This window comes from Lampetra planeri, chromosome 36, assembly GCF_965212315.1.
Source record: "Lampetra planeri chromosome 36, kcLamPlan1.2.h2, whole genome shotgun sequence".
NCBI lineage: Eukaryota > Metazoa > Chordata > Hyperoartia > Petromyzontiformes > Petromyzontidae > Lampetra > Lampetra planeri.
Window position 1 is genome coordinate 6164179 of NC_136142.1, and position 13064 is coordinate 6177242.

General features: G+C 53.1%; 1 protein-coding gene across 2 annotated transcripts; it reads left to right on the forward strand.

Annotated features, from left to right (window-relative positions):
* The first annotated feature begins 982 nt into the window (after window positions 1-982).
* Window positions 983-11784, forward strand: LOC144730738 (mitochondrial coenzyme A diphosphatase NUDT8-like). Of its 2 annotated transcripts, none has more exons than XM_078611457.1 (6): window positions 983-1545; window positions 5129-5215; window positions 7183-7755; window positions 8978-9110; window positions 10376-10456; window positions 11405-11784. In XM_078611457.1, the coding sequence occupies exons 3-6, from the start codon at window positions 7283-7285 to the stop codon at window positions 11753-11755; spliced, it is 1038 nt and encodes a 345-aa protein (XP_078467583.1). In that variant the 5' UTR covers window positions 983-1545; window positions 5129-5215; window positions 7183-7282; the 3' UTR covers window positions 11756-11784. The 2 variants fall into 2 exon arrangements, with proteins under 2 accessions (XP_078467583.1, XP_078467584.1); XM_078611458.1 differs by having other exon boundaries at window positions 5133-5215.
* Window positions 11785-13064: the final 1280 nt, after the last annotated feature.

The window sequence follows — 13064 nt, forward strand, 5'->3', positions numbered from 1 at the left end:
TTCCACTGCTGGATGAAGTGTGCGCCCATGTTGATTATTTTGCAGCTGGCAACAACAAAAATCAAGAAAACTATGGACCAGTTTCAACATTCAGTTTCTCATCAGCAGTCAGGCTTTGCTTGAACCAATGTTGGCGAACTGCCCAGATGTTTACGTATAGACAAGGACCGGCTTCAGCATTTAGTTTCTCATCAGCAGCAGAGATGGGCTTTGCCTGAACGATTCTGGTGAACTCCCCAGATGTTTAGAAGCAAGGACCGGCTTCGGCATTTAATTTCTCATCAGCAGCAGAGACGGGCTTTGCCTGAACGATTCTGGTGAACTGCCCAGATGTTTATAGACAAGGACCGGCTTCGGCATTTAGTTTCTCATCAGCAGCAGCAGTCAGACTCTGCTTTGACCAATGCTGATGAACTCCCCAGATGTTTAGAGGCAAGGACAGGTTTCGATATTCAGTCTCTCATCAGCAGCAGTAGTCAGGCTCTGTTTTAACCAATTCTGGTGAACTCCCCAGATTTAAATTTCGATTTAAAGCTTTCGTGACTGCAGGGATTCATCTTCTTGGTTCTTTCGGTAAAGTCACGTAGAAGGGAAATAATACAAATAAAACATAATAAAATACAATTCTCACGACGTTTCGGCCACAACGCAAGCAGCCGTCCTCAGGTGAAGACCAGGTCTGTCGGGGAGACAGCGTCTGAATTGCGTTGTGGCCGAAACGTCGTGAGAATTATTTTATTGTTTTATTTTTATTATTTTATTATTTAACTTCTACGTGACTTTACCGAAAGAACCAAGAAGATAACTCCCCAGATGTTTAGAGGCAAGGATCGGTTTCGACGTTGAGCTTCTCATCAGCAGCAGCAGCAGTCAGACTCTGCTTTCACCAAATGCTTGCGAGCTCCCCAGACGCGCTCGGAGTGATCCAAGCGCAGCTATTGCGGCCTCTAGCGGCCGCCACGTGGATGTGCGTTCCAATGACCCGCACTGTACTCCACGTACAGTAAGAGGTGGCCAGGGTGACACTGGGTGGAGGTTTTGTCTCGTTTGGGAGTCATCCTTTAGTCGGGATAGCTACACACAGACACACACAGACGTGTGTCTGTGTGTGCCGGTCCTGTGTGTGAGTGCCGGTCCTGGGCTCCCCCCCCCCCTCCCCTAGGTCGGCTCGGCCTCAAGCGAGTACCTGTTGTAGCGGTGTGGAGTAAACATCGTAACTTGGGAGAGACAAAGGCGGTCGGGCGTGGTGCTGGCCCCCCACCCCCTTCGTGATCAACTCGGTCCCAGCAGTCTGTTAAAGGGTCGATATCTTTGTTATTGATCTCGATTTGACGCTTTTGTGACTGCATGAATCCATACTGTTTGGTTCTTTCGGTAAAGTCCCGCGGGTGTATTTATTTGTCTTTGAGGGTGGAAGGTTGTGAGGGTGGAAGGTTGTGAGGGTGGAAGGTTGTGAGGGTGTCTAAGAGAAGGACATCTTGTGAGTCGCTCTCCTCGTGCGAGATCACGTCTCGTCGTGAGCGACAACGCCGTCGCCGCATCTCGGTGAGTGGACACCGACCCCATCACCACCATCATCATCACCACCATCACAGCCACCATCATCATCACAACCACCACCACCATCATCACAGCCATCATCACAACCATCATCATCACAGCCATCATCACCATCATCACCATCATCACAGCCACCACCATCATCACCACCGCCACCACCATCATCACAGCCACCACCACCACCATCATCACCACCATCATCACAGCCACCACCACCATCATCACCATCATCACAGCCACCACCATCATCACCACCACCATCACAGCCACCACCACCATCACAGCCACCACCATCACCACCATCATCACAGCCACCACCACCATCATCACCATCACCACCATCATCACAGCCACCACCATCACCACCATCACAGCCACCACCATCACCACCATCATCATCACCATCATCACAGCCACCACCATCATCACCACCGTCGTCAACGGCGGGGGGTAGACTTAAAGCGTTAGAGTTCCACAAGTTTCAACTAAAACAGCCGTGGTTATAATCACAGGCGGAGTGGGTGGGGATGGGGGCAAACTGGACCATGTTTTCTTTTAGTAGCTTACAATACAGATTACAAATATATATATGAGGGATGTCTTCCCCTCACAAAATATGAGGGCCCACAATAGGATGAGGTCCCACAATAGGATGGGGGCCCACAAGAGGATGAGGGCCCACAGGAGGATGAGGTCCCACAGGAGGATGAGGGCCCACAATAGGATGGGGGCCCACAAGAGGATGAGGTCCCACAGGAGGATGAGGGCCCACAATAGGATGAGGGCCCACAAGAGGATGAGGTCTCACAATAGGATGAGGGCCCACAATAGGATGGGGGCCCACAAGAGGATGAGGTCCCACAGGAGGATGAGGGCCCACAATAGGATGAGGGCCCACAGGAGGATGAGGTCCCACAATAGGATGAGGGCCCACAATAGGATGGGGGCCCACAAGAGGATGAGGTCCCACAATAGGATGGGGGCCCACAATAGGATGGGGGCCCACAGGAGGATGAGGTCCCACAGGAGGATGAGGGCCCACAATAGGATGGGGGCCCACAAGAGGATGAGGGCCCACAATAGGATGGGGGCCCACAATAGGATGGGGGCCCACAGGAGGATGAGGTCTCACAATAGGATGAGGGCCCACAGGAGGATGAGGTCTCACAATAGGATGAGGGCCCACAATAGGATGGGGGCCCACAATAGGATGAGGGCCCACAGGAGGATGAGGTCTCACAATAGGATGAGGACCCACAATAGGATGAGGTCTCACAATAGGATGAGGGCCCACAATAGGATGAGGACCCACAATAGGATGAGGGCCCACAATAGGATGAGGGCCCACAATAGGATGGGGGCCCACAATAGGATGAGGGCCCACAGGAGGATGGGGGCCCACAATAGGATGAGGGCCTACAATAGGATGAGGGCCCACAGGAGGATGAGGGCCCACAGGAGGATGAGGGCCCTCAATAGGATGAGGGCCCACAATAGGATGGGGGCCCACAATAGGATGAGGGCCCACAATAGGATGAGGGCCCACAATAGGATGAGGGCCCACAGGAGGATGGGGGCCCACAATAGGATGAGGGCCCACAATAGGATGGGGGCCCACAAGAGGATGAGGGCCCACAGGAGGATGAGGGCCCACAATAGGATGGGGGCCCACAATAGGATGGGGGCCCACAATAGGATGAGGGCCCACAGGAGGATGAGGGCCCACAAGAGGATGAGGGCCCACAATAGGATGAGGGCCCACAATAGGATGAGGTCCCACAGGAGGATGAGGGCTCACAATAGGATGAGGACCCACAATAGGATGAGGGCCCACAATAGGATGGGGGCCCACAATAGGATGAGGGCCCACAGGAGGATGAGGGCCCACAAGAGGATGAGGGCCCACAATAGGATGGGGGCCCACACTAGGATGGGGGCCCACAGGAAGATGAGGGCCCACAATAGGATGAGGGCCCACAGGAGGATGAGGGCCCACAATAGGATGAGGGCCCACAAGAGGATGAGGTTCCACAAAAGGATTAGAGCCCACAAAATGAGGGCCTTCAGCAGTGTTCTTTATTGCAAGGCCCGCGGGCCCCCGGTGGCCTTTAATTCGGCCCCTGACGTGCGCCCCCCACCCGACAATACACAACGAGTGACAACAACACCACCCATCATCATCAGCGTGCTGCTGTCAAACCCCCAACGGTTTAAAATGTTGTGGCGGCCCTCGCACACGGACGATGTCTTATCGGCGACAGTGGCAACCCCTCTGATAATTAGAATGAGTGAAGGACACTGGCCTAAGGGCTTCTTAGCCTACTCGGGGCTGTGTGCCCCCGAACAACCATTTTCGGCCTTCGGCCAGGAAAGTCACAAAAAAAGTTACACGCGAACGACGCATTCACGCACGCACCCTATGCTCCGTTTTGAAGTTTTAAAATGACACTTCTTTGAATTGTGATTTAAAGCTTTCGTGACTGCAGGGATTCATCTTCTTGGTTCTTTCGGAAAAGTCACGTAGAATGGAAATAATGAAATAATAAAAATAAAACATAATAAAATTATTCTCACGACGTTTCGGCCACAACGCAAGTATCCGTCCTCAGGTGGAGAACAGGTCTGTCGAAAACCTGAGGACGGCTACTTGCGTTGTGGCCGAAACATCGTGAGAATTATTTTATTATGTTTTATTTTTATTATTTTATTATTTCCATTCTACGTGACTTTACCGAAAGAACCAAGAAGATCTTTGAATTGTGTTATGTTTCGAAGTATTTCTTCATTAGAAGCTTATATCATTTTTACATCTGGAAGACTTAATTGAAAACGACATTTCGCGTGAATTTTCTCTCGTCGTTAAGTAGATGGCCTTGCTGGGGGTTCGGTTCAATGCGGACTGTCACCTGTTTGGGATTGCGGGGAGAGATAAGGCGACATGGAGCTGCTGGCCGTGCGAGAAAACCGCCGTCTGCAGATCGATTCCAACGTGATCGATCGTCTGTCCCTGCGCCTCCGTCGTTCATGCTGGGGGTGCGTAGGTTTGCAGCGCCCCCTGCATGAAAACGACGGAAAGTGCAGCGTTCATCACAGATAAAGTTGTGCGCTGAAATAAGAGTATGGATTAATACTGGTAGGAACCTCCTGGTTACACCAGCCCACAGGTGATTGTTGTGTCCGTCGTGCAGGGAGGGGTTGGGTGGGGAGGGAGGGGCTGGGTGGGGAGGGGCTGGGTGGGGAGGGGAAGGGTGGGGAGGGGCTGGGTGGGGCTGGGTGGGGAGGGGCTGGTCACCCCGTGGTGCCCTTATAAAACTCAACGTTTAACCTACTCACACCGGCTTGTGCCCGCCCTCACAGTGGGGCATATTTGCGGAATACACCACGCCGCCGTTGACCCTGGCCATTGACCGAGCAACCCAACGTTCCTGCCAGCTCCCTCCGCAGGACAATGTGTTCGGGCCCTGTCCACCACCCACTGCCAAAATCAGACGTGTCTAAACCCTAACGTGCCTTTGAGATGTGGAGGTAAAACCTCTGATGTGGACGCACGTGCTCTGCTGTCGGCCAGACAGCTGTTGTTGTTTATCTGTGGCAGGAAGACCGAGTGTGAAACGCTGTCTTCAAAGTCTGCGAAGAGGGATACATGGGAGACGAGGTGAGATATATACAGACACTGAGAGACACACACGGAGACAGAGACAAACAGATGCAGAGGAAGACAGAGAGAGACAGGCCCAGAGAGACATGACGGAGCTGCAGAGATGTATAGTACACGCAGAGAAATAGAGATGGGGTCTACACTAAAATAGACAGGCATACACACACAGAGACAAAGAGAGAAATAGCCACAGAGAAACGCATTAGAGAATTCGACAGACACAGATGGAGAGACGGTGAGAGACACGGACGCACAGAGAAACAGAAAAAGATAGACACGGAGATGGAGCGGTGGAGAAACAGAATACAGTCCATGAACAGAGAGCAACACAATACTGATAGATACAGCGAGACAGAGACACAGATACAACATCAGAGAGACAGAAATTAACAGTGTACAAGACACGGGGATAACAGACACATGGACAAACACACACATGCGGACGGACAGCCGAGACACACGCAGAGAAAAGACGCGGATAACACTGGTCAACAACAACAAAAATTGTTTTTCTGGCCTGGACTTTTGCAGCTGTTCTAGACTAATTTCAGGGTGCTGATTCCAAATCTGATCTCAGATTTGCTCTATCACATCTCATTTTTATGCTATCGGCATACCCCATTTTCATATATTTTACCCGAAATTAACTCTGTCACTTATGATTGCAAGTTGTTGCGAGTCAGTGACTGCTTTAGTGTTCAAATGCGGTGATGTATTTTTAGGATAGTGTGTTTATAATATCATTTTATGTAGATATCCACATTAATTTAATATTTTTCTTCCGCAGTTTTTATTGAAAATGCAATATTTGATATCTCAAAAACCTGATGTGATAGACAAAAAAATTACCTTAAACCCGTTGGAATACCTTATGCCAGAAAAAGCGTGTTGACCAGTGTAGTTATTGGCAGCAAGGGTGCCGTGCACCTTGGGAGCGGCACAAGTGTGTGAAGGTGGTTGGGGTGGGTTGGGGGTAATGTCAGTGAAAGGCCGGTGATGTCACTTACGCGCCACCCGATGTCATAGGGCCATGTGGCCGCTGCCGCCTGTGTGCATGCCTACACGTGGTGCAAATCGCCAGTCACCTCAAGTCAACGAACGGCACCTGGGTCTGTCCCGTGACCTCCCCCGTCAGCGAGCCTTTCGTCGCATAACTGGGCATCTGTGATTTACTGGACATGTGTGGAAAAAGAGCTTTGTTGCTCTTCGGATTCCTCCAGTCTCAGTAGTGATTCCGACTTCACGTGGCCTCGGAGTGCACCTGGCCTGGCACAAGTACCGTCGAGACGTCACCGCCACTTGGTCGCGAATGGACGCTTTTTGTACTGTGTGCTATGAACCTGGCGACCAGAGTACGATTCCCGCTCACACCCAACACCAGTGACGAATATCTGAACCGGTCCTGGGCCTCCATCCCCTAGGTCAAGCGTCAGGGTCAGGATCAAACCCACGACCTGTATACCAGGCGAGGTCGGTAACATCTCGCCACCATGGCACCCACAATATGAGGACAGCATTTTCCCACAAATAAGTACAGAGTATGATGTGTAAACATCTCCACTTTGGTGACAAAGGCGGTGTGCGCGGTGCCTGCCACCCACCCCCTCGTGTGCCGTGCTGGCCTCCATAGGTGCTCGTGAACAGCACTTGAGTCAGCAGTTTGTTAAGGCTATAACGGGGATCTTGGTACACGTACAACAGCCCTTTTGTCAATCCACTGCTGGATGAGGGCTTCCCAATGTGCTGTGGCGGTGTTTATTTGACCATACTTAAGACGCCATCACCTGTTTGAAAACGCCTTCTCTCTCTGGTTCTCTCTCTGGTCTATTTTAGCCTTTCTCTCCCTGGTTGCTTCTCACTCATCCCTTCCTCCTGTATATGCGCAACACTCTGATGTGCATTGTTTAAGGGGTGCCTTATAAATACAAAGTATCTTTAATGCGTTCGTTTTCTTTCATTACCAGAACCGAATCACGGGCACCTGAACGTTGCCACCTGCGCAAGAGGAATTCTGGAATTAAGCAGAAAACCCTCAGCAGGGCGGCGACAGAGCAACACGGGGAGATGTTCGCACGGCCCGCGGCCCTGCGGCGCAGCCTGCGGCCTTGCCTAAGCGGCCCCGTCTTTGCCACGCCACTTGTTCCCTCGTCCTCCGACTGTTCGTCGCCCCGCTCCACCTCTTGGTCTGGGCCGTGGCACCGCCGTTCCCCCTTCTCGTCGCGTCCCGCACGGACGGCATTGTCGCGGGAGGATGCGGAACTCCTCGTGGCATCGTGCCTCGACGTGCCGAACCGCGAGCGGTGCCGGCGGGAGCTGGCCCGGAGGGACCGTGGGACCACGCGGGTGCAGCAGCAGCAGGTGCAGCAGCAGGTGCAGCAGGTGCAGCAGGTGCCCATCCCCATGTGGACTCCGTCCCAGGGGAGCCGTGTGGACGCCGCAGTGCTAGTGTCGCTGTGCCGGCACGCCGGGGGGGAGCCCAGCGTGCTGCTGACGCTGCGTTCACGCACCATGCCCGGCCGACATAGCGGGGACGTCTGGTGAGGAGAGGGACTTGGCCTCCCTGTGCGCGCCCGTTACCGCACCGCTGCGCCTTGAGATGCACCGGATGAACCAAGGAATTAATAAAAGATCAAATACGCATTTACACATCCCATAGGCCATACGGCGGCCTTCTGGGAGGGCGCGCATATTTTTGGCAGCACGCACACGGGTTAAAAAAGTTACAAATTCGTAATGCGCACAGCTTCCTTCGATTCAGAGGCGTGGGCACAAGTCGATGCCAATATTCGAGTGATCAACCAACCTTCCTCGCCTCCGCAGTGCTGGATTACAGGCGAGCCACAGGGCTCCGTGCAAACAAAAGTCCAGACCGATGTTGATGTTCAGTTTCTCAACGGTCAGGCTTTGCAATGCTAGTGTTGATTCCAACAATCACCACGAGATGGTGACCTAACCCTGTTGGACAACGAGAAATAAGCAGACACTTAACCTGCGCGTGTCTGCCTCTCTCACACATCATTTCAGCGGCATTCATTCAAGACAAACTCTGGACTGGTTTCGACACACAGTGTCTCATCAGCAGTCAGGCTTGCTTGAATCAATGCTGATGAACTAACGATATTACAGGCAGACCCACCTGTCTATTCACGATATGGGTCCTAGTTCGACGCAAAATGATATATAATACACGGCATGAGCGTACTTGTGGAGAATATAAATAATAAAATAGATAAGCAGACTAATGTTTTTTTGTAATATTGCACTGACAGCGGCCCTAAAAGAAAATATCAGGCTCTTTAAAGGAGAGAGATTCCACAGAGATTTGAAGAATATTTCCACTACTCTCCACTAGGCAGCGCGCTAACCCTGCTAAATACTACTGCTAGGTTTTTATTTTACCAGGTAAGGCCCACTGAGCTATTTCGCTCTTTTTCAGAAGCGATGTGGCCACAAATGATGTCAGCCAAAGAAATACTCTGAACGCATGTCAATTATTATAAATTTGGAGGGAAAAACCGGAGGACTCGGAGATAAATCCACGTGACAACGGGGAGAGAGAGACATGCAAATTCCAAATATACAAGCGTCAGGGTCAGGATCAAACCCACGACCTGTATACCAGGCGAGGTCGGTAACATCTCGCCACCGTGGCACCCACAATATGCGGACAGCATCTTCCCGCGTTTATCTCTCCGCGTAAAAAAAATATTTTCCTACATCCGTGTGGCTACATCGGGTATCTGTCTTTTTATCTTCCAGTTTCCCCGGCGGCAAACAGGAAGAGGGGGACCGGGACGTGGTGGAGACGGCGTTGAGGGAGGCGCGGGAGGAGCTGGGGGTGGACATCAGCGGTGACTCCGTGTGGGGGCTCCTGACCCCCGTTCCAGACGTGGTACGACACAAACGCACAAACGAACGCACGCACAAAGCTCGCCTGGGGGCAAGTGCTGTTAAGTGAGTCGCACCTATGAAGGCCGGCATGGTACTCGAGGGAGTGGGTGGCCAGCACCACGCCCGGCCGCCTTTGTCTCTCCAGCAGCGATGTTTACACACCACACCAAGTAGTCATTTGAGGCTGAGTCGATATAACTGTTCCAGATATTTGTTGCCTATGAGTGTGAATCAAATTCAGGTCGCCAGGTTCATAGCGCAATGTGCTACCACTGCACCACCGCTATTCATTGGGGCTTGGGGGGGCGCCAATTCAATCTGTGGTGTTGTGTGTACGTGTGTGAGTGTGCGAGAGTGCATGTGGGGAGCTGTAGTGTAGCGGTTAGCGCGCTGCGCTATGAACCTGGCGACCCGGGGTCGATTCCCACTCACGGCCAACACCAGTGACGATTATCTGAACCGGTCTTGGGCCTCCCCTAGGTCGACTCAGTTTTAAATGAGTACCTGGTGCGGTGTGTAAACATCGCTACTGGGGAGATATAGGCGGTCGGGCGTGGTGCTGGCCACCCACCCCCTCGTGTACTGTTCCGGCCTTCATAGGTGCTCGCTAACAGCACTTGTCCCTACAGTCTACGGGGGATCTTTGTCTTTGTGTGAGAGTGCATGTGTGCGTTCGTGTGTGCGAGTGTGTGAGTGCGTGTGTGGCACCTGGGTCTGCCCCGTGACCTCCTGCCAGCGGGCGTTCGACACTTCACGTGGCCTCAACCTAGGGGAGGCCCAGGACCGGTTCAGATAATCGTCACTGGTGTTGGCCGTGAGCGGGAATCGAACCCGGGTCGCCAGGTTCATAGCGCAGCGTGCTAACCGCTACACCACCGCTCCCCACATGGACTCTCGCACTCTCGCACACACACAGCACCGCAGATTGAATTGGCGGCCCCCCAAGCCCACAAGCGCCGTGGTGACGTGACCGCCACTTAGTGGCGAATAGCGGTTGTTGTGTGATTCATACAGTGGGGAGCACAGGTGGTGCATCTACCAGTTATCTCCGTCAGTCAGCCCAGGGCACCTGGGTCTGTTCCGTGACCTGACAGCAGCGAGCCTTTCACATTCCACGCGACGACATCAAAGTGCACCTTGCCTGGCACAAGCGCTGTAGTGACGTCACCGCCTCTTAGTGCCGAATAGCGGCTGTCGCTGTCGTTGTTGTCGTTGACGATTACAGTTTGCTTGCGCCGCTGTGTCTTGGTGTGCGTGGTTCATTAGACGGGCAAAATGATGGTGTGGCCAGTGCTCGCGGACCTGGGAGAAGTTGACCCGGGCGCCTTGAATCCCAACCCAGACGAGGTGAGGCAGCCGCCTAACCCACGCCGAAGACGCTCAACAATATGAGACAATACGGGGTTCTGTCATCCGCCACGATCTATCCAATAACAATCACGCCACCTCTTCGGCTCAATCACAAATTGCAAAATCACGGGAAACAATAACGTTTACATTTTTGCCTTGCGTGTAACAGTTGTTTGACGAGGCTGTGTTACGAAACGGTTACCCAAAAAAACAAACGGCCCCCAATATTCCTGGACAGTTTGACGTTTGCTTTGTAGACATTCTGCAGATTTCCTGGCCTCTACTTTAACAAACGTCGGTCGCATCCACAAAGTGCAAGGGACCTCCTACGCACAAGGTACCCAATTACTCCAAGCGGTGACCCGGAACTTGAACCCAGGCTCCCGTAGGCTCTGGCTCGGTGTGTCGATGTGAATTCTAACCCCCCCCCCGCCCCACCCCCTTCCCCAGGAGGAGAACCCAAGGCCTGTTGTCGAGGCGTGACCAGAGTCTGTCAAGTGTGGGATTGAAGTGCTCTCTCTCCCCCCCCGTTTGTCCGGGCCTTGCCCTATTCTTTACACACGCGGAGGGATAGAACGGGAACTCTCTGAATTGGTTTCTATATGCAATCGCATCCTAAGGCGCTTTACAAAAATAAATTAACGTAAAATTAGAGTGGATATGGGTGGTGGTGGTCAGGGCCAGTGGTGTAGCTTGGTTGGCATGGGCCCCGCTGCAAGGAATGAAATAGGGGGGCCCTGCTAAATTTCCCCCCTCGCTGCTGATTGTGACGATTTTAATGATGGCGATGGTGCCACTGGGGACGACGGTGATGATGATGGAGATGGCAGTGATAATTACAAAGATAGCGACGGCAGTGTTAATCGTGACGACGACGGTGGCGACGACGATGATATCGACCACACACCCCCTCCTCCACCCTCACCGCCCTGCCCCCCCTCGCAGGTAGAGGAGGCATTCCTCGTCTCTCTGCGCCACCTGTGCGACCCCGCGCACCAGGGCTACACGCGGTTCCGCGCTCACGGCGGCCGCTACGCATACACGCTGCCGCTCTTCAGCACGGGCCGCTCGCCCCACGCTGCCTCCGCTGCGGCGACGTCGTCGGCAGAGTCGGCGGCTTCGGCGGCGGCGTCGGCCTGGGGCGGTCACAGGGTGTGGGGCCTCACCGGCGTACTGCTGGACCAGGCGCTCGCTGCGCTCCTGCCGGAAGTCTACAGCTCCAAGGTTCACGGCGCCAGATTCTCGCGCCCCTCTGGGGGCAAGGGTCAAACGCGGGTCACCCGGACTGACCAGTAGCGGTGGCAGCAGCAGCAGGAGGAGCAGGAGGAGGGCGGGTGGGTGGGCCGGTTTGGAACGAGGTTTGGCGTGACGTGCGGGGAAAGCGTCACAGTTGCCGTGGAACGATCTCTGCTCTGTACAAGGCTTGAGCGCTGCGTGCCGAGTGGGTTGAGAGGGTTAGAAATTCGTGTAGTTCCCTAGTTTCCTGGGTAATTCTCGCCACCATGGGTGGTGGGTGTCCAGGCACCCCCCCCCCCCTCAACTAGGTGTTCAGATGTGGCTAAGAGACACCAACGCTATATCGGGACAGCACAGACATGCACACGTACCGTCAATGCATATACGCATCGAACAGATGCAGTCAACACACACATCCGGTCAATGCACAGCCACAGCAAACATACATTCACACACGTACAGTCAACACACACAGGGGACACATTCATAGAGGCAGAGCACACACATTCGCAGTCTGCACATACACATACATTCACACAGCACACACAGAGAGCCAAAGATCCCCCATATAGTCTTTACAGACTGTTAGGGCAAGTGCTGTTAGCGAGCACTTATGAAGGCCGGCACGGCACAGGAGGGGGTGGGTGGCCAGCACCACGCCCGACCACCTTTGTCTCCCGACTGGTGATGTTTACACACCGCACCAGGTATTCATTTTAGGCTGAGTCACACACAAACAGTTGTTCAGTCAGCACACATTCACAAAGCACACACACATTCATAGCAGCACACGCTCACACATTCAGTCAGCAGACACACACACACGCATCTGTGCCCCTGCTAGCCTGAAATTTACAGCGCCATTCTTGGAACCTATTACTTTGCCGGATAGGATTGTTGCAATCGCCAGTATTTTCCGTGGAGAATTGCCATTCTTCAAATCTCCTGTTATGCACGGAGGTTACCCGTCAAAGCACAGTTGTTTTTAGTTCAACATTGCTTAGCTTTCGAGATCTGACGAGATCTGGTGGTGCATTGTGGGTGACTTTGTACCTGTGATTTATTTCTATTGCAATGATTCAGGGAAGCGTGTTGAGAACGAGTGGAATCTATTGCGCTGTAAGCGACGCACAAGATTGTATTTTATTATTATATATTGCAGTAATGTATTAAAGTATGTATTAATATCGCAATGGAGTAACCGGTAGCGGTGTTGCGTGAGCAGCGCCAGGTGCCTGCTGAGTGTTGGGAGCGGTCAACAGCGGAGGGGGCAGAGCCAACGGCGGAAATACCAGAGATCAGAGGTCGCAATCAGGTACCCGATACCCGGCTACCCGTACCCGGCCGGGTACGGGTAGCCGGGTAGGCC

Excerpts from the sequence above, each read along its gene's own strand:
- LOC144730738 (XM_078611457.1), top strand. The coding sequence starts at position 7,283 with ATGTTCGCACGGCCCGCGGCCCTGCGGCGCAGCCTGCGGCCTTGCCTA. Across the intron at positions 9,111-10,375 it reads TGACCCCCGTTCCAGACGTG|ACGGGCAAAATGATGGTGTG; the intron begins GTACGACACAAA and ends GTGGTTCATTAG. Across the intron at positions 10,457-11,404 it reads TGAATCCCAACCCAGACGAG|GTAGAGGAGGCATTCCTCGT; the intron begins GTGAGGCAGCCG and ends CCCCCCTCGCAG.